This window comes from Enhydra lutris, unplaced genomic scaffold (assembly GCF_002288905.1).
Source record: "Enhydra lutris kenyoni isolate GAN:26980312 unplaced genomic scaffold, ASM228890v2 scaffoldscaffold14, whole genome shotgun sequence".
Taxonomy (NCBI): domain Eukaryota; kingdom Metazoa; phylum Chordata; class Mammalia; order Carnivora; family Mustelidae; genus Enhydra; species Enhydra lutris.
In genome coordinates this window covers 29,345,208-29,370,026 of record NW_019154098.1, presented here as the reverse complement: position 1 = coordinate 29,370,026, position 24,819 = coordinate 29,345,208, and the positions used below count along the sequence as shown (strand labels likewise).

Below are 24,819 nucleotides of genomic sequence, written 5' to 3'. Positions count from 1 at the left end.
TGTCTACCACTTGGACACAAGTTACACCAATAATGTGGGTATAAAGAATATTAATGCTAAGACTAATGACATGGCAATTGTAAATACAGAGTTGAGAAGCTATCATTTCCAGGGAATGTGGAGGCAATTTCCTTGCGCCATGCCCTGAGTTTAAACAGCTTGGCTGGCCATCACTTCTATCATCTTTGATCTTTCCTCATCTTGTGATGCCACTGGGGGATTACCCTTCACATCCCTCTTCCAAAATTCCCAAACCCACACAGACCACAAAGACTGAGGTTCCGACTTCATGAAACACAAGAGTCATCTGGAAAGCCTATAAAATACAGAATCCTGGGTCCTCCCATCCTGTGATGATAGGTAAGGGCAGGGCCAAGGTATCTGCATTTTTAAACAAGTTTTCCTGAGGATTCACAAGTAGACAAACACCATTCTCTGAAATTGAGAAACAATTCCCATTATTTTAGGACCATCTTAGTATTCTCATATTAAGTACCATAAATCTGCTCTCAGGCTTGCTCTAATCCCATCGTGATTACCATTCGCTGTCCCCGCTGCTAAGTATTTCTGTTATTAAATGGCAAAAAATTATGCTCTTGCCCTCTTTGTTGCAGTCACCACACCCTCAAGAACTATTTCCTGGGGCGCCTGGGTGGCGCAGTGGGTTAAGCCTCTGTCTTCGGCTCAGGTCATGATCTCAGGGTCCTGGGATCGATTCCTGCATCAGGCTTTCTGCTCAGCAGGGAGCCTGCTTCCCCCTCTCTCTGTCTGCCTCACTGCCTACTTGTGATCTCTGTCAAATAAATAAATAAAATCTTTAAAAAAAAAAAAAAGAACTATTTCCCTTGTGCCCTTCATTTGTAACCTGTATCACTGGGTACTTACTTCTGCAGCTGAAGCAGCTAAGCACTTGAAATACATATTTCACAACAGTGCCTGGGTCCCCTACTCATTAAAATGATACTAAAGTCTTAGGGTCTTTGTTTTTTTTCTTCACAGCAGGTTGGCAGTCATTCAATTATAGAATAATTCCGTACTGCAGCTCACTTTAGTTGAAGCCATTCATCTCCATTCTGATTACTATGTTCAAAGGTTTACTCTATGCAGATGCCAAGTTTCCTCAACTGGACAAAAGCAAAGCAGAAATATTTCTGTTTGGCAAGGCCTGGCAAATTTTTGGAGGTCTTGTCATGTCACAGCAGGGCACTAGTCAGGTTGTAATTTGCCTTAATTGTTCCTCCCACAAACAGCAACAATGATTACCTCCAGGTCACTGGCACTCGAAGAAGAATTTCTTCCCAGCCACTGTAAAAACCAAAATACTTTCCACAAACACCTTACTCAGGATTCAGCTGCAGAGACTCTTAGAATCTGACCAGTTAGGGGATTGACCCGGTACATGTGTTTAATGGGTTAAGTCACAAACTTGCCCATGTATCTGTGTGTGCACATTAGCAACACGGAAATAACTGAGAAATCACTGGTCTCCCATAAAACCACCAGTGTTCTCTACACATAATTTGTTCCACCTGCCATGTTTACAAGGCACCCCAAGGAGAACTAGAGTAAAACCCGGCAATCCATCTGCCTCCCGGCCTCAAGGGGTGATTATTACCTCAACTAAGACAGAGGAATGCACAGCATGCTGCTGTGTCAGGTGTTTGACAGAGGGGACGGACTGATTTATCCAGGTCCTGAGCTTTGTCAAGGGCGGCTGGAGTCACGGTATGACGACAAACCCAATTCACTACCAACAAGGCGAAAAGGAGAAGAATGGACAGGGGACTCATTCAGTGGACCACACTGAGGACACAAATCACAAATAGGGGTTTGAACACGTGTTAAAACATGAAACAAGGGGGCAGGAGTGTTGGGGGAAGCAAGATGCTGGGATGGTATCTTCTCAACCCCTGATTACAAGAACTGTTTAAAAATAAAAGTGGGTGGGCCCCTGGCTGACTAAGTGGCTAAAGTGTCCAACTTTTTGAATTTGGCTCAGGTCAAGATCTCAGGGTTGTGGGATGGAGCCCTGCAGTGGGCGGTGGGGGGGGGCGGGGAGGGGGGCTCAGCGCTTAGCGGGGGAGTCTGCTTGAGATTCCCTCCTTCTTCCGCTGCTCCACCCCCTGCTCTCTCTTTCTCTCTCTCTCCCCACCTCCCTAAAAATAAATAAATAAATAAATAAATCGTTAAAAAAAAGAATAAAAGAGGGGACATGAAAGCATGTTTTGTTTCTATTGACTTACTATTAAATGTACTTCCTTATGTATTCTTCTTTTCTTTTTTTTAACTTTAGTTAATATTTACCAAGAATATATAACATTTTACTTGCCATGCACACAGAATAGGGCCTGGCCTCCAAGACCATACAGACTTAACTATGCCTAATTAAGTTCACAGTGACGAAGACTAAATACACACTGTAAAGGATAGACTGTTTTATCAGGAGAATGATGTCGGAGTACAAAACGTGTGTGCCGAGGAAGTGCACAAATCAGGCATATCTGCAAAGAAAGTCTGTTAATAAGAAGTTATTAAAAGAAACGCTCTTTGGGGATACACCCCAAATGAATTGCAAAAGGTCACACACAACTCCCTTCTCTGAAATGAGAGAGATACAACATACAAATTAGCATATAGAATATCAAGTCATTAAATGTTCCTTGTCAAGACTCCCAGGGGAAGATAAGGGGAAGGCAGTGGAGTAGGGGAGGGAATGGAGAGAGTAGGAAAAATGGACAGGTCACTTTGAAAATACATGGTTCCCGGTCTTTTCATTTCACAGATCAGTAAAATTAAAAGAAAAACATAATGGGAGAACACACCAACGTGGAGTTGTCATTTGTTTTGCTCAAGTTTAACCGCCACCGACCATCATGACTTTTGTTATGACATTATAAAACAAAAATACAATATACTATATAAGGAATTAGGAAAGCCGGACTCTCAAAATGAAGGATAATTCTTTATATTAGGTAAATTTAATTCCATATAAGCTCACCACATCCTTCTTTTAAAAACTGAAGATCTTAGAACATACGACGTACTTCACAATTAATGCCTTTGATACAAATTTGGGGACAGATTCTCTAGTTTGCAGTTCTGAAAATGTACTTTTCAAATTAAATTGCATTGTGTTCCTCCATAACTTCACTACCTGATCGTAAGACTCCCCCTAACTCTGCACGTCCCCTTTCGCATTAGTGAACGTGATGATTTATAAAGAGCACAAGCTAACGCAGAATGATCACTGTGAGGCTATGAAGCTACAGGAGATCTCTAAATTATCTTAGTTTAATCCTAGCAGAGGATGGCATTTTTAATGTTTGCCTGTACCTTGTTCTCTAACTTAAATGCCACGATGAAGCAGACAATACATATTCTAGCCTCAGTGTTAAAGTGGCTGGATTGAAACGAGCTATTTCCCCCTGCTGGTTGGACATGTTGTACATTCTCTACCTCACTGCCTGCAGCTTTAATGCTCCCCATAGTACCAAACCCATTTATTTCCCATCCACCGACTGACCTCCTAAAGCATCATTAACACGCCCCCAAAGGGGGTTCCTGTCAATTTTAGTCAGCGCAGCACTCAAAGCTGTCTTGGGGCCTGTGGGGGCTCCAAAGGAGAGGAAAGCAAAGAAGGAAAGGCACTGACCCAAACCTTGGGGAAGCACCAACATAGAAAGATGACGCCTAGGAACAGAGTCATCCATCCCGAGACTGGATATGAGGCTCAAGACGGAAAGACAGGTTTACAGATGCTCATAATTAGGCACTTCTGCCACTCAATTCACAGCTAGTTAATGGCAGAAGGATCAATATCTACTTTCGATTTTCATGTACAGCATTATGGCCTTAGTGGGAGACAGGTCCCTGGGGAGGAGAGATCATCTGAGAATGGCTCTTGGGCAGAGTGAGTCATAACCAAAGTTAATAATCTTATTGGTTTGCCTAATATATTTTCTAAAATATATGTGGAGTTTTTCTTTTGTTTTGACCATCTTTTTTTTTTTCTTCCTAACACTACTCACCCTGAAGTCAGTCATAGAGAAAACGATTATGTGGAGAAAACATCAGGAAAAATGTGGAATGGAGTTATGTAAACAAAGCGTGTCAGTTTGAAATGACATCCCCTGGGTTCATCCACACTCAAACAGAGTGAATCCTGAGCTCCAAAATGGAGTCCAGGCAACAGCACTGCCTTCTGCAAACATGGTTCCAGGTTCTAGGTATCTTTGTGTTTTCTTCTTGCAAGAGTATCAAGCAAACCATCCGTGGGTCTCCATTTTAAACTAGATTCATGTAATACCAATGGCAAGAAACAAGCTTTAAGGTATAGCATTTTGATAGAATTTTTTTCAGAATCAAGCAGAAAATCTGAGGCTTTACAGAGAAAAAAAAGTTGGCAGCATGGTATTCCTAATGTACAATTTATGCATGGGATAGAATTATTTCATGAAATTATGCAAGGAGTCCAAAGCTGGACTTTAAAGAAACCTCAAAAAATACATTGATACTAAAAATATTAGAATACTGTATCTTGCTAAACTCGGGAATTAATCACAGCATCTTGATCCACATGTCCCTTTGCATACATGTGTGAGCCTTCTAATTAAATGTTCCCTAAATAAACCCTAAAAATTATCCACTATGAAACATTCTTCATTACTCAGAAGACAGTCATTCTTTTAAATTTTACCCAATTTTCTAATACTTCTCAAAGAATAAAGTCATTCCAAGTCATGTGCTTTAATGGGTTGTAATGGGCTCTGTCATTAATAATGGTGGCACCTTCAGAAGCTATAAAGAGATTTGTGCCTTTACCAGATGTGCTCATAACTTTAAGGAGACTTCCTTAACCATGCATCCAAACTGACATCGCCAGTTTATCTTTTTAAGAACCATCATGGATTAAGCACCTCTATAAGCCAGGTACTAGGAGTTCCTTTCGGTCTCATTCAACATTACAGCAACTGTACAAGGTTGATGTTACCATCCCATTTTATGGATGTAACAACTGAGGCTGAAGGAGGTTAAGCCACTTGCCCAAGGTCGTTCAGCTTGTAAATGGTGAAAAGGTCAGGGATTCCATCAGGTCTGGCAGATTACAAAGCCTGTGCTCTTTTCCTCTAAACTACAAGGTCAGGCTGGCCCTGGGATATAAACCTCCTTAATCTTGACCTCATTCATTAGGAGTTGTTTTGTCTTTGGGGATTCTATAATCAGAAGTACACAGCTTTAAAAAGGTTGCTATTATAAAAATGCAAGCTAATTCATTTCCCAGATTTATTAAGGAATCGTTTTCTAGTCATTGAAACCAAAGTCAGATTTCATGTGGTAAATTATAAACTAGAATAACATAGAAAAACAGGTGCAAATGTCCATCAGGGTCGAACCATATGAAACTGCTGTATGTGAAGGTCAAAAGTGCCAAAAAGGTGCGATCTAGCACAATTCATCCTAATAACAGAAGTGTAGACCCGGGCTCTAAGGGGCACACCCCGGTCCATTCACAATGCACCAGCAGAGCTCACACTCCATGACAGGGGGGGCTTCCTTGGGTACTATACCTGAGCAGAAGCTGTTGCTGCTTATGGTCCTCGCCGAGCGCCCAGAGCTGCTGGCATTGAACTCTCTGCTCTCTTCCTCAGAGAAGGGAGACTCAGAGGCTGGGGACACTTTGTGCTGTTGCTGGGGCAGATGGGGCCGCAGAATCAGACGGGGAATTCGGCTTCGGGAAATCTCCTTCTCATGATGCTGCACTCTCTGCTCCTTCTCAAAATTGGACATTAAAAACAAAACAAAAGGAAACTTGTTTCCCCCTCTTAACCTCTGTTTGTCCCTTCTGGACTCAGTGTCTAAGAAATCACATTTCTGAATATTGAATCTTCACAGAGCAGTCCTTATCTCGGTTGCTTAAATGAACACTGAAACTCTGCCACTGACCTAATCCTTCCAATCTACTGAAGAGCACATACTTGAGTGTGGACACACACACACACACACACACACACACACACACACACACACACATATGAACACTTTCCATTAGCAGGAAAGCCATTCCATTCACCTATGCTATGCCTAACTCACCTTCCCACTCTGGCTTTTTCTATCACATTCAAGCTTCTGCTTCTCTCAAAGGCTCTTTATTACTCAAAGCACACTCTGGCTTATTCCTTGATTTCCTCTAGACTTCCATTTTGCTCTTCCTGAATTAGCTGTGGCAATCTGATTTCTGCTTTCCTGTCTGCTCACTAAGTAGACCCCTATACCTGGAACAATTCTTTCCTGATAGATCATGCGGACTTATGTTTCAAATCCCTCCTCTTCTGGCCAGGATCTTAATTATTCATTAATATCCTGGTACACAAGGCTTGTTGCCAACAGAAAAGCAAACAAAAATCCAATACCCAGTAAGATGGCTCCACCTTTTACACCATGTTTGGCTTTTGTTTTCCTTACAAGACACCCAGGAGAAGAGAGTTTTCTCTCTCTCCTTAAAAAAACACAGCATTAAACACAGAGGGCGATACCTTGGTTTTAAAAATGCATAAAAAGTAATATTTTGGCAAGGTTTTCCAATTTTCAAAGAGTTTTCCCAACCATTATCCCATTTGACCTTTACAACCCAGGCCATAGAGAAGACCCCAACTTAAATCCCTATTACAGATGAGGAAACTGAGGCTAAAACCTTAGGCAACAAGGCATATCATCTAGAAGCAGAAGGAATCTTAAATTGTGTTTTTCAGGGTCACCACCACCCTGCCTTATTAAAATGGATTCCTAGGAGGAGCTCTTTGCAAAAAACTCACCGCTCCCTCCAACCTCTGCAGCTGAAAAAGGCCTTTCCATTGGATAACAAATACTATTTGGAAACATGACCTCCTGCCCATTTCCACAACGCTTACCAGGAAGGGTCGCTGCCAAAGTAAACACCTCTGGGAGGTCTGCAGAGTGCAGGAGTTGAAGGGAAAGCCTCCGCCGCGGGGAACTCCTGAGGTAGCTCGGGCGTCCCCCCCATCCCGGGCGAAAACCGCACCCAGCCTCGGGATTTGTTCTGCACATCAGTCCCCCAGCAGGTATCCCACGTCAGCCACTCTCCGCACACTGCAGACCCTGAACCAATGCTGGGTCGCTGACATGCAAGGGACCTTATTTCTCAGTCACCAGAACACCCAATCCTTTTTATTCACATCACACTCCGGACATCATTTGAGAGCCAGATCCCAAATCCCCAATTTCAGGAGGCGGGATTAACCCTCCAAAATCAATCCTTTAATCCTCATGTCAACCCCTCAAATCTTTTCCTCTAGTACCATCTTCCCATCTCCTGGGTCTCATCACCTGAGCAAACGCTCCTCTGCCCTCCCAACGTCCCCACTACCTCCTTGTCCCCATCCCCCGCGACTCTGAACGCCACCCCTCCAGCCCTCACCTGGCTCGCCCGCTGCCCCGCGGTGCCCACTTCCCTCCTCTCTCTCCGGTGCCCGCGGACGCTGCCACCCGCGCCCGCATAATGTGCCCTCCTCACCTTGGTCTCTCGAAGGGGTCCCATCGCTCTGCTGCCCACCGGGTCCCCGCGCCGCCGCTGCCGCCGTCCAGGAGGAGGCACCTGCGGGCACGGGAGCGAGGACACCGCGCTGAGCCGGCGCGGGCTGCGGGCGGCGGCTGCTGCCGGGCCGACACGCCGCCGCCACTGCCACCGCCACCGCCGCGGCTCTCTCGGCTCCGAGGGCGCGCCCCGGCGCCCCGCCCCGGCCGGACACGTGGTGCCGCGGCCGCTGCCGGCCGCCGCTCCCCCTACGCCGCCGCCTCCCCGCCGCCTCCCTCACCTGCCGGACCCCCGGGTGACTCGTGGGGCACCCCGACCGCCCGATCTCGCCGCGGGCGCTTCCCTCTAGCGCCGCGCGCCCCTCCCTCTCTGCGGAGCCCGACCCCAAGGGGGCTGGCCGGGGCCGCGAGCATCTCCAGCCGGGAAGTGCCCGACCCCCTCTCTTTGGCACCTGGGGTCGGGTTTGAAGCGGGTACACGTCTGATAGCAGAGCGGAGAAAAACTGCGACATCACCGAGGGCCAAAATGGAGAAAGTTTTTCCCTCGCGGCCCCTCCCTGCCATCTCGGTTTTGAGTCAACATACGGCTCCCCACAATTACCTCGCCCGAGAGAGATGGGGCGGGTCCCCCTGCTCCCGGACCCCAGCCAAGCCCGTGCTGCAGGACTGACACAGCATCTCGTTCTGGGATCTCAGAGGCCGATTCTCCTCGGGGGATTTGCATCAGAAGGGCCAGGGAAAGAACCGTGAGGCCGCTTCCCAAGGGCTTGGGGGAGCCAGACTATTTTAAGCTTCAGAGCAGCCTTTTCTCCATCTCTGCCCTGCAGAGGCTGGGAATGGGCCCCGGGCATGCTGCTAGGGGAAGGACACTACGTTTGAACTCAGAAACCCGGTTGCGAGGCAGCACTGGACTCCTTCCCAGCTGAGTGCGTTTATGGTAAAGTTCTTGACCTCTCTGAACTTCAAAGTTTATGCTCCTTAAATTGAGGGTTGATAATAATATCTACCTCAAGGGTAGCTGTGAGGATTAGATGGGGCAAGAAAACAACTGTACCCAGTTTATTGAACAGAACTTTACAAGGGGTCGTTAAGTCACGTCCAGGTCACCCTTCAGTATTTGCTGAGGCCTCCTATCTGACAGGCATAAAAAGCATTTGTGAGGCAGACAGATTTGTTCAACTGAGGAGTTAAAATAGAGATCATCAGCTGGGTCATGGGCCTTACTTAGGACACCTGCTGTAGTTAATCTTCTCTAGTGATGGAACTCAACATATATGATAACTTAGATGCCCTTCATTCAGAACTGGAGGAAATTCTAAGCAGCAATGTGGATGGGAAACAGTCAGATCTTACTCCCAGTGTTGTACACAAGAGGACTATAATCCTTGAAAATTGTATTTGAGCCACCACCATCCCCATTTGTCTGCCCTCCAAACAGCATTTTTCTGAGTCTTCCAATTTCAAATCCAGGAATAAGCAACATGAGTCGAGAGAGAGCCTGAAAATAGTGAAATCAATATGCCCTTTTCCTATATCCCTAAGGAAATTTTATCCCATACATCTTCATGTCTTTTCAATCTACTTAGACTTCTTAAGCAGTGAGCTTGGTAATCTTAGAATTCTTTATTTGGAGGGAGGAGTGATTAATTCATACTTTCTATACCTGCACTGTCTTAGATAAGGACTTCAGGAAAGTGATGATCCAGGATGATTCCTACAATCTACTATTTCCAAAATTATGAGCCCAAGGACATATACTATGGCACAGGAATAGACTGTTAAGGGCAAACGGTGTTTCTGAATTCTCTACTGAGAACTGAGAATTGAGTCTGGGGGCCTAAGAATAGAAACACCGTGCACTGAGCTGTCCCAATCAGAACCTTATTCTTGACTTTTTCATCTCTCTCATGTGGCAAAAACCACAAGTCATCCCCAAGCTACTCTAATAATAATATCTTGAATCTGAATACTTCTGTCCACTGTTTAACTCTACGATCTTCATTTAAAATCTAAACCACAAACATCCCAGATTATTGCAATAGTGGTCTAACTGGAGTTGTCTTGCTTCCAACCTTGCCTCTTCTTCCTTTCTTGCCAGTTTTTAAATTTTTCCACAAGGCCTTTCAGAACAGCCAAATAAAGCCGTGATTCTTCATTAAAGCTCATTAATGACTTCTCGGTTGTCCTCCGAGGTAGTACTCAAAATCCTGAATGTAGCACAGAGGCATTTCACTATCTAGTCTTGTTTACTTCTCTGATCTCATTTGTTGCCACTCCTTGTCCACCCATCCCCTACCCCCATCCCTTGGCTACTCTGCCTCCCCACACACATGGATAACTAACTCAAACAGTAGAACTTTCAGTTCTCTGGAGGTATCATGTTTTCTTTTTCCTTTAGACTGTTCACATGCTAATCCCTTTGTCTAGAGCATTTCTTCCACCTCACTCTCCTTAATCTCCTACTAGACTCCTAAAGATACATAAATTTCACTTTAGAGACAGCTTCTTCCAGGATATCTCCCCTGATCCCCCAAGGTTGTCCTTGCATATTTCCAGAATACCTGTTTTTAATGTACCCCAGGAGAATTGATATGATCTTCTATCAGAATTCCCTATTTATCTGTCTCTACCAGGAGTCATAGGCAGTGCCTAGTACGGGTCCTGTCATACAGTAGGCACTCAGTACACTATAGTCAAATGAACAAAGGCATGAATGACTGAATTCTCGAAGCCCATAGGGTCTCATCAGTACAGCATAAAGAAAAGAGACCCAACTTCTGTTTTGCAAATGACTCCTAAAGCTGCTTCCAATATGTCTTTGTATTTGATGATGGGGTGTGTGCCTAAAAAATCCAACATGTGTTCAGTGAAAGCTTTTACTGCAGAAGTGCAGGCAGTGAGAGGCTGTGTGGTGGCCCTGCTGTCACCATAGCAACGCTGCTGAGGGAAAGGCTGATGATTTAGTGTTCTAACGTCTCTTAGCTCTGTACTTTTGGAACCTAAGCCTGTTTTTCTGCTGTTCTATAAGGCAAGTTGTACAAATGATAATATCTATGCCGCCTTTAGTTTCATTCAAGTGTTTCTCATGTCATTAAGAATAATGTCTTATAACGTTTGTGTTACACCATCAAAGAGATATAATCTAATATAGTGTATTATATTCATCTTTCATCTGCTTTAAAATACTCTAATGCATCATTTCTGTTTCTAGTTACTTATTTTGTTGTTTTGTTTTGTAATTTTGCAGTTTTTCCTTTAGAAATGAATGTGATGCTGGTTTTTAGAGAATACTGACTGCTTTAGAAGGCTAGAGCCCTTCAAGATTATAAATAGTATCCCTGCCCAGGTCTCGGAAAGAATAGGAGATAGAATGTTATAGATTGGGGGGAAAAGAGTGTGTATGGGTAATTATGCCCCCAAATATGAGATATATTATTTAATTCTTTATGTAAAATTTATAATTAAATGAATAATGTCTTTCATTTACACAAAACTTTATATTTTCAGAGCTCTTTCACATATATAATCTCATTTGAGCCTCTCAAAAATCCTGTGAGGGGCATGTGGCCAATACCTGAAATCAGATATGATAAAGAACAGGTTTTTATCGATAGGAACCCCCCCCCCCCAAATGCAAACTTAACAGAAAAGATAATACATACAAATGCACTGCAAGGAGAAAACGTCTGCACCATACAACCGAGACCCATCACAGCCCCCCACATCCGCTCTCTCTCACAGCTCACCTGCGTATGCTGAGGGCTTCTCTCGACTCAGTCAAGGCTGACAAAGCACCATCTCCTAATCCTATCAGCTGTGGGAGCTAGCGCTGCCTTCTGTCTCAGTGACCCAATGTTGGGTGATCTGCACAGCAACAAGAAGCAGCTGACGTGCTTCACAACACGTCATGAGGAGAAGAAACTGCATTCTGGGGCATCCTGGGATTTTTTTGTGGTGGGGTGGAGACCCATATTTTTCTTACCGGGGAGAGCTTCCCATTTTCCCTTAGAAGTGTGTGTGAGTGATCAATCCTCCTCTTACTGTATGTGTGTTATTGTTACTATATGGTTAAGGGATTTGAATGCTGTAAAACTGATAAGTAGAATTCTTCAAGATCACTCCCCGAGGAGGGGGCCCAGAGAGTAGGGGACAGAGAGGGCAGTGGGTAACCTGCCAGAACTACCAGTGGGTTCAGAGTGTGTCAGTTATCTCTGCTCTGCAAATGAGTCTTCAGTGAGAGGCATCCTTCAGATGAAGAACAGGAATTAAGGGAAAGTCCAGGTAAACAGGGAGACGCTGAGGGTTGGGGACTTTAAAGGATGATGCGGATATAGTCTTCCACCTACCCAATGGGGTAGCAAACATGAGGTAATCCTCCCCAAATGCCATCTGCTCTTTGTGGCCTTTTGCCCATTTTTGAGAATAGAGGGAGATACTAGCAAAGACATAGGGATGGTGATTGTATTGAACAAACTGGGAACACGTGTTTGAACAAGTACGTATATACTTATTGGGACAGTAGATTAGAATGACTGAAACTAAGATGCACTGGAAACTATGAGACTAAAGGTTGTCATCTGGATGGGAGAAACTGAGTCTTGACATTTACCTAATAAAAACTTCAAATGACTAGACAAGACAGCAAATGTGTGGGTCTTACAGACTTGTAGAAAGGGCAAAGAAAGTTATCTGTAAGGTAGGCATAGGAAGGCCTAAATCCAGAGGCTGAATTCTGAGCTGAGAAAAGTTCACCCTCCATTCTTAGGAGACCAGGAGACCAGAAGCATGAGAAGCACAGGGTGGTTAAAAGCTGCCTGAGCCCAGTGGGAGAACTCCCTAAGGAGAAGATGAGGCTGAGACTCTTTTCATATGAAGCAGGGGCAGAGCAGGTAGCTCAGGTTAGAGGCTCTGAAGGATTCATTCAGCATCCACACCAGTCTTGGTTTAGAAAAGAAATTTTTAACCTGTGTTCCCAGAAACGAGATCTGTGGCTAGATTTGAGTTACACTAAGATAAAAGAATCTATTCTCCATTATATCATTTATTTCCATGATTTTGTGCTTGTTTTCTGCTCAACTTTCTACTAAGTGTTCTTCTTCTTATTACTAGTCATTTATTTTTATAATTTTGCCTTTATTTCTACTAAAAGATGGGAGGAGGAAGGATTTTGAGATTGTCTACTCAAAGGGCGCCAGTAGTATTGCAAGATGGAGCAGAGCGCCCCTAGCGGCCAACTTCTATGACAGCAGCTGCAGAAGTCCAGGGGAAACCAAAGAAACACCAAGCCCCAGGGGAGTTTGGGAGTGGGGTGGGGGGAGGGGTTGCTTTATTTCCACCTCCTAGGTCATTGCTGTGAACCCTCTTCCCTCATCACCTGAAATCCTGTGACCTAATGAGTAAATTTAGCCCCTGCTAAATTTCCAATACACTGCAGAAAAATCTGTAGCAAAATATATCCAGAATTTGGGAACCTAGCTGATGTTTTTTCATCTGCCTGTGTCTTCTTTAGCTATTTCTAGAGCACTGTTCCATCAAAGAAGAAAACAGTACTTTTCTAAAAAGATAGCTTTAATATTTTCTTTTTAATATTTTCTTTTACAAAAACCATGCCAACAAAATTTTGAAAAAAAATATTACTCATAATCTCATTGTCCTAATATCAATTATCCATACTCCTCCTGTTAGCATCTTTGGGTGTTTGTTTTCAGGCTTATCTATGGTGCATCAAAAACAGGACTTTTAAAATAAGAATAAAATTCTCACTTGGGGCCTCATGATGCTGTTTCTGGATGGCTGTTTCTGGATGGCTGTGGTAAGCTCCCATGCCCATTGTTTTCCCAGAAGTTACCTCTGTTTTCCTCTGATTGGGCAAGGGTATGAGGGTCTTGGTCCTCCTTACCACTGCTGACAAACAGCTGGGGCTGCATCCAGAAACTCAGAAGCTCAAGGATAGCTTCCCAGGTTCCTGGCCCTATTGTTTACTGGACCAGCCAAATATTTCAGTAAGAGCTGCCAGTGGTATGCTAGAGAACAGCAAATTCAAGGGTTGAGAAATGACCTTAACTCAGAGGCTGATAGAAAAACATCTGTGTCCCTTTCAAATGGAAGCACAGCTAGTAACCTGCTATAAGGTGATGCTGATTCAAGGGGCCACAGGAAAGTGAAACGAGTTTCTGGAAGTCTGCAAAGACAACTGTACTAAAAAAAAAAAAAAAAAAAAGTTTAATAAAGAACATGGATTCTCGTATCCCATAGGGCTGGTGAGTCCTTTTTTGCCTCGTTGTGACTGGTAGTCTTAGACAAATAATTTAATCCCTCTAGGACTCAGCATATGATAAGAGCATGTTAATTAAAAGAAGAAAGAAAAAGAAAAAAAAATGGAAGGAAGGAAGGAAGGGAGGGAGGGAGGGAGGGAGGGAGGGAGGGAGGAGGAAAGGTTGGTTGGCTGGAAGGTTATGTTGTAACCAGTTAATGTCTTTGGGAAAATCAACTTCTCTTATCCTCATTTTCTCACCTATAAAATGGACTTAATAACAGTAATTACTTCATAATACTGTTGTAAGGATTAGATAAGAATATATGCGAAGCCTATCATTTATGTTAGGCACATGGTAGAGCTTAATAGATACCCTTTCTTCCTCAGGATCAACCGCCATTTCTACCTCCTGTTTGCTTTTTTCATATTCTCCATATCTTGAAGATTTTTATTTTAGCTTTTATTAAAGAGAAACATTAAGTTTTTCCCCAGGTGACTTATGAGATAGAAAGAAACTGAATTTTTCATGGGAGAAGATATTGACAGGACTTTTGTTCCCAAAGTAAGATTAAAAAGGTAGAAGTCATGATAAATAACGTGATTGTATTTATTTCATTCCTATTCTGAGCAAGGCACTGGCTCAGGCACTGTTTCCAGAGTATTAAAAGATGAATGGTATTTCCTGTCCTCAAGTATCTCACAGTCCAATAGAGACATGGGCATGGCCATTGGCTGTTACACTACTCATTGTGTTAACATCCTGACAAATGAATGTCCTGAGGGTTTGCCAGTGTCCAGGTTAGTCTGGGTCTGAGGCTTCCAGGGATGAGTTTTGAAATGAATTTCAAGGGATGAATAGGTCCTTTAATAATTTTGGCTCCTTTAGAGTTCCTTTCTCTTTTTCTCTCCTGTCCTTTTCTGTCTTCTCTCTTCCCCTTCCCTCCCTTTCCTTGACCTTCTCCCTCCCACCTCCCAACCCTTCTTTTTACTCTGAGAGACCTGCTGCCCTACAAACTGGTCTATGGTGAATTGATACAGAGAGAAGAAGCTTTAGGTTTCCCCTTGAATCTTTACTGTTTGACTGTAACCTTCTGGAAGAAATGGGTTTGTCTCAGAGTTCTGATTACCTAGTACAGGGTCAAGCACATACCTGGCGCTTCAATCAATATTTTAATTAGCAGTAGTATTTAAAATTTCAAGAACACCATGTTATACTGCCACCTATTAGTTCATTAGTGAATTTTTCTCCTGACAGGTGAAGTCTGTTCTGTTTGCAACAGTCTGTCTTCATAAAAAACCTTAGCAGCGTCTTTATTCAATTTCAGAAAATTTTCAAAATTTAAGGCTACATGTAACTGAATACCAATGACTAGACTCACTCTCCAGTGGGTATGGGATAATAAGTATGTGCTTTGTAGTGTGATAGATAATGGTTGGTTCAGAATGATTTTCTTTTATCTCCTCAGCCACCAAAATAGACAATCAAAGTGAGCCATTTTGTAAATCACATTCAGAGAGTCCCTACTGTCTATATTTCCAGATATATTTCTTAAATTTTTAGACTCCATATTTTCTGAGCAGTTTTAAGTTTATAGAAAAATTAAGCAGAAGGTATAGAGTTTCTGTACACTCAGAGGAAAAAATATAGGTCTTCTAATTTTGGACACAATCCATTCCCTGTTTTTTTTTTTTTTTTTCTTAATCTTTGGACACAATCCATTTCTAATTAAACTCCAGTTCTGAAGAAGGTGGAAGTAAGTGCCTATAAAATGATGGAGCTACACCCCTCACTTCTTCTCTGCCCTTCTCCATACCCTCTACCTGCATGGTTTGCCTTCAAGATCTTTTAACTTCATGGTGGACTCAAGGCCAAGACTTCTGGACCTTTTTCAGATACTCTGAACAGTACTACCTCGCCCTGAAGCCGAGCTTCAGGTAAACCCCACATACCTGCGGATGGATGACACAGCTAGCACTTGCTCTCCAGCTGCAGTGGGACCTCGGTGCTGCCTGGCAATCACTGTATGCCCCTTGGTCAGCATGTACTTCTATTCTCCACAGCGTCTCCTTGAAACCCCCACACTTCAAATCTACCAGCCTACAACCTCCACCCTCATGCTATGCCATGCCCTTATCTCCTGATTGACTGATAAAATAAAAGCTATTAAGAAAACTCGGTCTCTCGGGACGCCTGGGTGGCTCAGTGGTTAAGCATCTCCCTTTGGCTTGGCTCATGATCCCAGGGTCCTGGGTTTGAGCCCCTCATCCAGCTTCCTGCTCAGTGGGAAGCCTGCTTCTCCCTCTCCCCTGCCCCTGCTTGTGTTCCCTCTCTCGCTCTGTTAAATAAATAAATAAAAATCTTAAAAAAACAAAACAACCCCATCTCTTGCCTCCAAATCTACAAATTCATTGGCTTTCACCCCATCCTCTCTATTTCTGGTCCTTTAGAATGGAAGTTATCCCTTTTCTTTCAAGGGTAATTCCTTTACTTGGGCTTTGGATCCCACCCTTTCCACCTCTTAAAGTTATCTCATCAGTTAGTCCTTCTAAGACTCCAGGTTTCTATTTCCTTATCTGTAAAATGGAATAATCACAGTACTTACCTCATAGGGTTATTGTGAACATCAGAAGAGTTAATATATGTGAAGAACTTGGAAGACTGTCTAGTTTATATTAAGCACTCAATAAGTGTTCTCTGTGATAATTAGCAATTTCTCCCTTTTTTGTGGTTAACTTTAACTTTTCTATCGGAGTTCACATCATCATTTAAACATGCTGAGTCCTTTCACAACTGCATAAATGGCTCTCTTAAACTCTCACATCTCTGGAGTACTACCCAGTTGCTTCTCCCCATTCATCAAACTTCTGAAAAAGAATCTATGTTCACATGCTTCATACTCTCCCTGACCCTTAACCCAAACCAATCCACTCATGTATGTGTACCCACCATTCTATGTAGAGTTCAGTCCCAAAGTAAAAATTACCTCCTATGGTTTAATCTAATGGTTAGTTTTTATCTCAATCTTGACCTCTCATCGACCTTTGAGATAAACACTTCCACACTTCTGAACATTGTTTTCCTTCCATACCTCAGTCCTCCTGTTTTTTCCTATTCCACTGTATCCTTTCTGGCCATTCCTTAAATGGCTTGTGTTCCTCAGTTTCTAGCCTTGATCCTCTCATGTCTTCATCCTACCTTCCCTCCCTAAGTGATATCTTTCTTTCTAATTGCTTCAATTACTATGTATAGGCAGATCTTCCATAAATTTTAAAAATTCACATCATCTCTCTTCTATGACTATGCCCTAATCCATCCAGATATCTTGACTTTCATATCCCATAGGGTCCACAAATTCACTATATTCCAAACTGTGTCTATCATAGTTCCTCAAAAAGCCAATCTTCCTTCTGTGTTCTCTAAGTTAATAAATGCGATCATTTTATAGATCTGGAAAGCTGGGCGACACTCAGAGAACATCTCTCCCCTTCACCTAATTCATCTTCCAACTAATTGGAACCCAAGTCATATCCGTTCTGCCTCTTAATTATCTCTAAAACATTTTCATTTCTCCTTCCTGCCTGGATTTCTATCTTTTTTTTTTTTTTTAAGATTTTATTTATTTATTTGACAGAGAGAGAGCACAAGCAGGTAGAACAGCAGGCAGGGGGAGAGGGAGAAGCAGGCTCTCCGTGGAGGAGAGAGCCCGATGTGGGACTCGATCCCAGCAACCTGGGATCATGACCTGAGCTGAAGGCAGATGCCCAACTGCCTGAGCCACCCAGGCACCCTATCTTTTTTTTTTTTTTAAAGAGTTTATTTATTTAATTGACAGAGATCACAAGTAGGCGGGTGGGGGGGGTTGGGAAGCAGGCTCCCTGCTAAGTAGAGAGCCCGAAGCAGGGCTTGATCCCTGAGCTGGGTAGAGGCTTTAACCCACTGAACCACCCAGGTTCCCGTTGCCTGGATTTCTAATCTGACCTACAGACTTGTTCCCCTCCAGTACATTTTTAAACAGTACGCAGAGTGATCTCTTTACAGTGCAAATCTGACCACCCTCCACCCGACCCTGCATTTCCCGGCCCCAGTACAAGCCCTTCAATGTTCACCATTGCCCTGACGATAACAGTCATACACTAACATATGGTTTACAAGGTCTTTCATGATCTAATTCTTGTATTCTATCTTTGACTTTCACAAATATTGTTTCTTCTACTTAGAACACTTCCTAATCTCCAACCTCCACCTCCCACCACCACCATCTGGCTCCTACTACCCTCCAGACAGACTCATTCGAAAATATGACTTGTAAGGGTCATGAATTTACTCCAGTCTCAAGGGTGAAATAATGATGAAGACAATGATTTCTGGCTTTGAAAATTCTTTCTGCTATAACTGTAGGGGTATATAGTATTAGGGAAAGATAAAGTGATATTAAGGATAAGATGAACACAGAAACTGTGTTAGCTTTTGGGCTAATCACATGAACTGAAGAGCAATTCAAAAGAATTTTTTAGTGATCAAGTGAAATAATGACTTCCAAATTGGTGTATCTTGAAAAGCTTCTGCCTGAGAAAATACATACGTTTCATCCTATTTATTATAAAATATTAATCTTAGCTTCATTATTCTAATGGACTCACTTCTCTTGAGTGAGAATTCAAAGAATGCTCTTTGAAGTATTCCCATGACTCCTTGTTATAGTTTTCCTACTGTTTTCCCCTACCACTTACTTGACTTTTTGTATTAAAATAGAAAACAATTCTAGATGAGAATTTAATTTTTAAAAAGACACTGGCATTTACAGTTTTAAATACTCATATGGTTGCACTGCTGCATTTTTTGTTATAATAAACTCAGGAAAATGTTTAAATTTTTCAATTGTATATATGACTTCAGCAGATCTATTTTGAAACTTGGAATATTTATAATAAATAGTTATGGGGGCAAGACAATATTAGAACACTCCACACTGCCAACCCCTCTTTTCTTTTGAAGATTTTATTTATTTAATGCCAGGACCCTGAGATCATGACCTGAGCCGAAGGCAGGCTCTCAACGGACTAGCCACCCAGGTGCCCCACTACCAACCCTTTTTAAATACACTTAAGAGCAGCCAATTTCCTAATGCTTGAGATGCTAAATATAGAAGTGTGAGTTTGTTAAAACCAATATGCTTGCATTTATCATAGTAAACACCTATAATTTCTGCATATCAATTATTGTTCTTTTTCTGCCTATGTTAAGGCTGTAGTTCCTGCATTAAGTTCTAAATTCAGAAACACCTCTATGAAAGGACTACGAAATGTTGAAAATGGGGAATAAATACAGACCTAAGAATTTTCTGGTTTTCATTTTTGGGTTTTAATTTTGCAATAACAGCTATATGAAATGATATATTTTGAAAATATTACAATGAAGATGAAACAAATAATAATTAGGCAGTTTCTGTAATGCTTACCTAAGAACTGCCTTGCAGATACATACTTTCATTGCCGCAAATCTTATCCTGTGAATTCCAGACTATTTTTAAGTAACTGATTTTATTTATTCAACAAATATTAACTGAGACTTTCCTTGGTAGGTACAAAGAACTTAGGTAAATATTAGGGGACATTTAAGTAGTAAGCTTGGTAGTAGGAATAGGTGTGATCTTTTAATTTTACTCTGTGCCCTCAGCAGTGTTTGGACATGTTCTAAGGCCATGGAAAATAAAGGCAGAATAATGAACTCCACCCAACGTAAGCCACACTGCATCCTTTTGGGCAATTTCTAAATAATAACATAAAATATAATCATTTTAACACTTATAGGATAGGGACATGACCTACTTCATATTAACAACATCAAGGGACACCTGGGTGGCTCAGCTGGTTAAACCTCTGACTCTTGGTTTCAGCTCAGATCATGATCTCAGGGTCCTGAGATCGAGCCCTGAGTTGGGGTCTATGCTCAGCACAAAGTCCACTTGTCCCTCTCCCTCTGCTTCCCTCCACAGATTCTGCTTTCTTGAATACATAAATAAAAAATGTTTTAAAAAATATTAAAACTTTGATTTCTACCTTTAAACTATATTTGAAGATAAAGTGAAAATAAAAGTGCAAACATAAACATGACTAAAGAATGTTATTTATTAATACAGGACTTATGCGTATTTTTTTTCTCTGTAATGAAGAAGTGTGGTCGAGGGAAAATCAAGAAGGCAAGGCTTTCTTTCCCTTAGCTGAATCCCTTGAATTCCTTTTCTGCAGAGCACTGTTTCTATAAACATTAAAAACTAAACAGACACACAACTCCTTAATGATAAGAAATGTACTCACTTCTTCATTCTATTTTGCCAGAGTAGCTCTATTATTACACTTGACTACAAACCAGTCACTTCTCCATAATTTATAGCTAGAACCAGAGATAATGGTGATTTACAGAGGGAGTTTGAGTAGAAAATCCTGCTTCTTCTTCTTTTTTTAATTAGGAGAATATGGTTCTCCTTCAAAACTGAGGTTTTCTGAGGGTCTTTTCCTAAAAGGTAATTTGTTTGTTCTGGTGAGCTTTAGTAAGGAAAGGCTGATAGTAGATCTGTAGTGACACAGTCTTGACGCTGGGCCTTCTGCAGAAATGTGCATTTCTGCACATTCAAGCCCCTTCTCAAGCATTTTATTCCTGTAACCTGACTTCATCCTTTCCTCTCCACTGTTGCCACTGAAACTGGAAATGACTGCAGAATACAAATCAGATGATAAATATTTGGGAATTTGTCTTTGTAGTTTTTCACTGTTCCTGCCAAATTTCTGGCCTAGAGAGCTGTGGGAGGCTTTTCAACCTGAAACCTTTGAGCAATCCCATTCTCTAGCCAACTGGGAAGCAACTGCATGATTTAATTGTAGTAGCCCTTCAATGGGATTAATAAACACTTCGAGCTCTTTGTGTATTTAAGGATTACTTGTTTCTGGGTCAGAGTTTTCTATCCAATAATTTTAAATACTGAGATGCAACTTCTTTATGGAGCCCCCCCAAATGTGATACACACAATTTTGAATTACATTAGTATAAATGAGGACTCTCTCTAAAGTTTTTAATCACAATGTTATCTCCCATTTAGTCTGGTCCTACTGAAAGATGCTACTTTTGGGTTTCTTACTGCATTCATTAGTAACTCACTGAGTGCACCACGTAAGATCCCTTTCTTGATGGTCATGGGTAAGGCAGCACATCTCAAGAAGTGATGTGACAAAGAGCCAATCACATTGTCCCTCTGGAAGACAGCCCTATTTGGAGAATAGGTCTACCATCTCAATAATAAGTAGAAAATGTAGGACAAATTTTAGACTAGTCAATATCTTCAGGTAGCCCTGGATTCTCACTTGTAGGAATGGACTTGCGATCTTCTCAATGACCATGCTTTTAAACTGAGGCACTGGGGAGCCTAGGTGGCTCACTTGGTAAAACATCCAACTCTTGGTTTCAGCTCAGCTCATAACCTCATGGGTCACGAGATCGAGCCCCGCATCAGGCTCTGCACTCCGCCAAGAGTCTGCTTGAGATGCTCATCCTCTGCCCCTCTCCCTACTCATGCATGAGCTGTCTTTCTCTCTCAAAATAAATAAATAAATCTTTAAAAAAATAAACTGAGGCACGATCGCAGGAAATTAGGGCTTTGCCTGCTTGTTTTTTTTGTTGTAACTAGTGCATCTCATCTGATTTCTTTAGTATTGTTAGTCTTCCACAAATTCCGCTGAAGTCTTTAATTCACAAAGACAAACAGGGGCTCTTTGATGGAAGCTATAAAGAGAAGTGTGGCAAAAATATGAACAAATCCGGTGTTTTCAGTGTGTTCACAGCTGCTAGCTCTCTAAGTGGTAAAGACAAGGCATTGAAACTAGGAAAGCCACTTCCTGCTTGAGCAGATCAGAAATTTCTCTCTTCACTTACAAATTAGAGCTAATAGCATCCCTGTTACACTAATACATTTGCTTTTATATCTATCCCAAGTTCTGAGACTGTGTTAAGAATTACCCCTCAAATCTTCTGTATTCATCTGCTTGGCCTCTTTTAAGTTCAATAATTTAACATTTGGCAAGGAGTCTTACCCATATATATAGATCATATACTTCCTCTCATAGTCATTAGTCTTTGTGTTTTCAGACCCATTAATAAGGACGGAAAAGTGCTGGGTTTGCTGAACAGTTATCATCAGATCGCGTATGACGGCTTTTCCAATGAGGTGGGTGAGCCTTATGTTTACTTTCAGCAGGGCAGTCTTGCCCCAGGTCTGCTCCGCGATGGACTTGCAGTTGGGCAATGAGAGAAAATTAACCAAGGGAATTTCCAGTTCAGCTATTGTGTAGGCAATAACAAACAACCTGACGATCTGCTGCCTCTTGTTTTTGCCCCAGCACCTGTAAGGTTTCTATTCACGACTGTCAAACTGAAGTTCTCCAGTGTAACAGGGTAGGGACTTTTCAAAGCTGATAGCTCTTTGTAGCTTTTCAGTGCCTACGTCCTTTCTTACGCTGTCCCCTTTCAATGAGGAACCCAGAATGCTGTTGACAAAAGCAGCCCTGTATTTCACAGTAGCCCAATTTGAATTTTTTCTTTTGTACAGAGAAAACAATAGATTTTACCAACCATAGCTCCACTGCCAGGTTCACAGGGCTCTTGACTTCTGCCTGCCACATTTAAACTCCTCCCACACTAGGTGCCACTCGGTTGTTCTCTTTTACTGTTCTTCACTTAATTTTTCTTCTCCTCTCTTCCAAATCTTATAACCCTTTTGCAGTTCCCTATAAATAGGGGCAATCCAGTGACTGTCAGTAGGAGAAGGGAGAAATACATATTTACTATTATTAATTTGTTCTGGAAACAGAGGTGGGTGTTCTTATAAAACTGTTTCAAAAGTCAGTTTAAAAAAAATTACACGGCTAAGATCCTAAGTACATCTGTCATGCGAAAATACAAATGCTACATGGAAAGGACAAAGAAGTTAATTTTGCTCCTATATCAACTCGAGTGTTTATGAATCAAGTAGCCAATTAGCCAAATAGCTCTCATGAAATGACTAAAATAGACCTAATTCTGAGCCATCTTGTAGCTATATCCATCTGGCTTCATTTATCTCAATAAGAAATAGGTAGATATCTTTCCACACTGATTTCGAGTTTAAAGCAAAACCAAAACCGTATTTTTTGTTTGCAAATCAAAAAGTAAAAGCTCTTTTTCTTGTTAGGCTAGGAAAAAAGCTGGTCCACGGTTACTTATGAATTCGTTAACTTTTTCTTTCCATTGATAGTTATAATAAATGGCTTTTATCAGAATGATGGTAGAAGTTACAAGTTATTTTAATATCTGTTTCCTCATTTATATATATTGGAAAGATGAGTATATCAGACACTTTCTGGACTGTGTACTTAACTATGTCAAGATTGTGTCTTATTTCAAACAATCAAATTGGGGTCCCCAGTTATTGTCTGATATCTGATTATTCACACTTATCATTTTTCTATTTATTTTTTTTATTTTAGGTTTTTTTTTTTAATTTGTCAGAGAGAGAGAGAGAGAGAGAGAGCACAGGCAGACAGAGTGGCAGGCAGAGGCAGAGGGAGAAGCAGGCTCCCTGCTGAGCAAGGAGCCCGATGTGGGACTCCATCCCAGGACGCTGGGATCATGACCTGAGCTGAAGGCAGCCACTTAACCAACTGAGCCACCCAGGCATCCCCACGCTTATCATTTTTCAATGCTAAGTTGTTTTTTTTTTTTTAAGATTTTATTTATTTTATTTGACAGAGATTACAAGTAGGCAGAGAGGCAGGCAGAGAGAGAGAGGAGGAAGCAGGCTCCCTGCTGAACAGAGAGTCCGATGCGGGGCTCGATCCCAGGACCCTGGGATCATGACCTGAGCCGAGGGCAGAGGCTTTAACCCACTGAGCCACCCAGGTGCCCCTCAATGCTAAGTTTTTTTCTACAGCTCAAATGAGAATACATTTCCAAGTGTAATATGACCATCCTATCTGTGAGATTATCTGCCCAAGCATAGGAAAACCTTTAATTCAAGGCTAACGAAAACAATAATTATCTAAGATAAATAATTAAAAATAAGAAAAAATGAATAAAAATAAGATAAAACAGTAACCTAAATAAAAATAAAATAAGATATATTAATTTAGATTATTTCCTACTCACCTGATAAGGATTAGTAAATATTTTTGACATTCTCATTTGACTCTAACCTCCAAATTATTTCTCTCTGAGCAAATGTTTATTGAGAAGTTCTGACTCTGTTATTACTTTTTTTTAAAAAGATATTTATTTATTTATTTATTTGACAGACAGAGATCACAAGTAGGCAGAGAGAGAGGAGGAAGCAGGCTCCCTGCTGAGCAGAGAGCTAGATTCCGGGCTCGATCCAGGACCCTGGGATCATGACCTGAGCGGAAGGCAGAGGCTTAACCCACTGAACCACCCAGGTGCCCGTAACTTATCTTTTGATAAAATAAAAGGGAGGTACTCATTTCACAATGAGTAGAACTGAAAAAGACATGAATTTCTGGGTATTCTCAAAGGAAATTCTAGAAACGTACAGAGACTATAGATCCTTCCACATACAAATCTATGGCAGCTTACTCTGAAAGTAATTATGAAATTCTCGACATCATATCTCAAAAACCATAAGATGAAATAGGAGAAGGCTGAAGCTAAAGTGATTAAAAGGAGAAAGGGAAACTAAAATGTTCAAAAAAAAAAAAAAAAAGTGAGGATGTTGCATGAAGAGACTAAAACTCCAAGGCCTCTAACTTGGGAAGGACAAGCCCAGGTGCGTTTTGGACAGGAGTGTGCAGTTACAGGGCTCTCATACCTGTCCACTCAGCAGCCGCTAGTAGAGGCCTATGGAGGAAGCATTTTCTGACCCTTGAGAAGTTAAGACACAATCAGTGGTCTCCAAGGTGCAGAGAAGTTCCATGGTCAGTGGAGGACAGCTGGAAAAATTATGGGTATGGAAATGTCAGTGTGGCAATTTGCA

The 24,819-nt window shown here is 41.8% G+C and overlaps 2 protein-coding genes across 4 annotated transcripts in view; one reads left to right on the top strand and one right to left on the bottom strand.

Annotated features, from left to right (window-relative positions):
• The window catches only part of LOC111146611 (syntabulin), a 72,929-nt gene extending 65,359 nt beyond the window's left edge, over window positions 1-7,570 (bottom strand). The window contains exons 1-2 of one of the 3 annotated variants that reach the window (XM_022502243.1): window positions 7,532-7,570; window positions 5,568-5,772 (exon numbers count right to left, since the gene is read on the bottom strand). In XM_022502243.1, the coding sequence (XP_022357951.1) occupies window positions 5,568-5,772; window positions 7,532-7,555 (229 nt within the window). In that variant the 5' untranslated portion in view covers window positions 7,556-7,570. Of the gene's footprint in view, window positions 1-5,567; window positions 6,002-7,531 lie in introns of those variants that run through there. The other 2 variants (XM_022502241.1, XM_022502240.1) reach the window with 2 other exon arrangements.
• Window positions 7,571-8,019: 449 nt separating this feature from the next.
• On the top strand, window positions 8,020-8,301 carry LOC111146483 (the record flags this gene model as incomplete). Its single annotated transcript, XM_022502037.1, has 1 exon — window positions 8,020-8,301. A coding segment is annotated over one exon (282 nt), but the record flags the coding sequence as incomplete, so codon positions are not given.
• Between the last annotated feature and the right edge of the window lie 16,518 nt (window positions 8,302-24,819).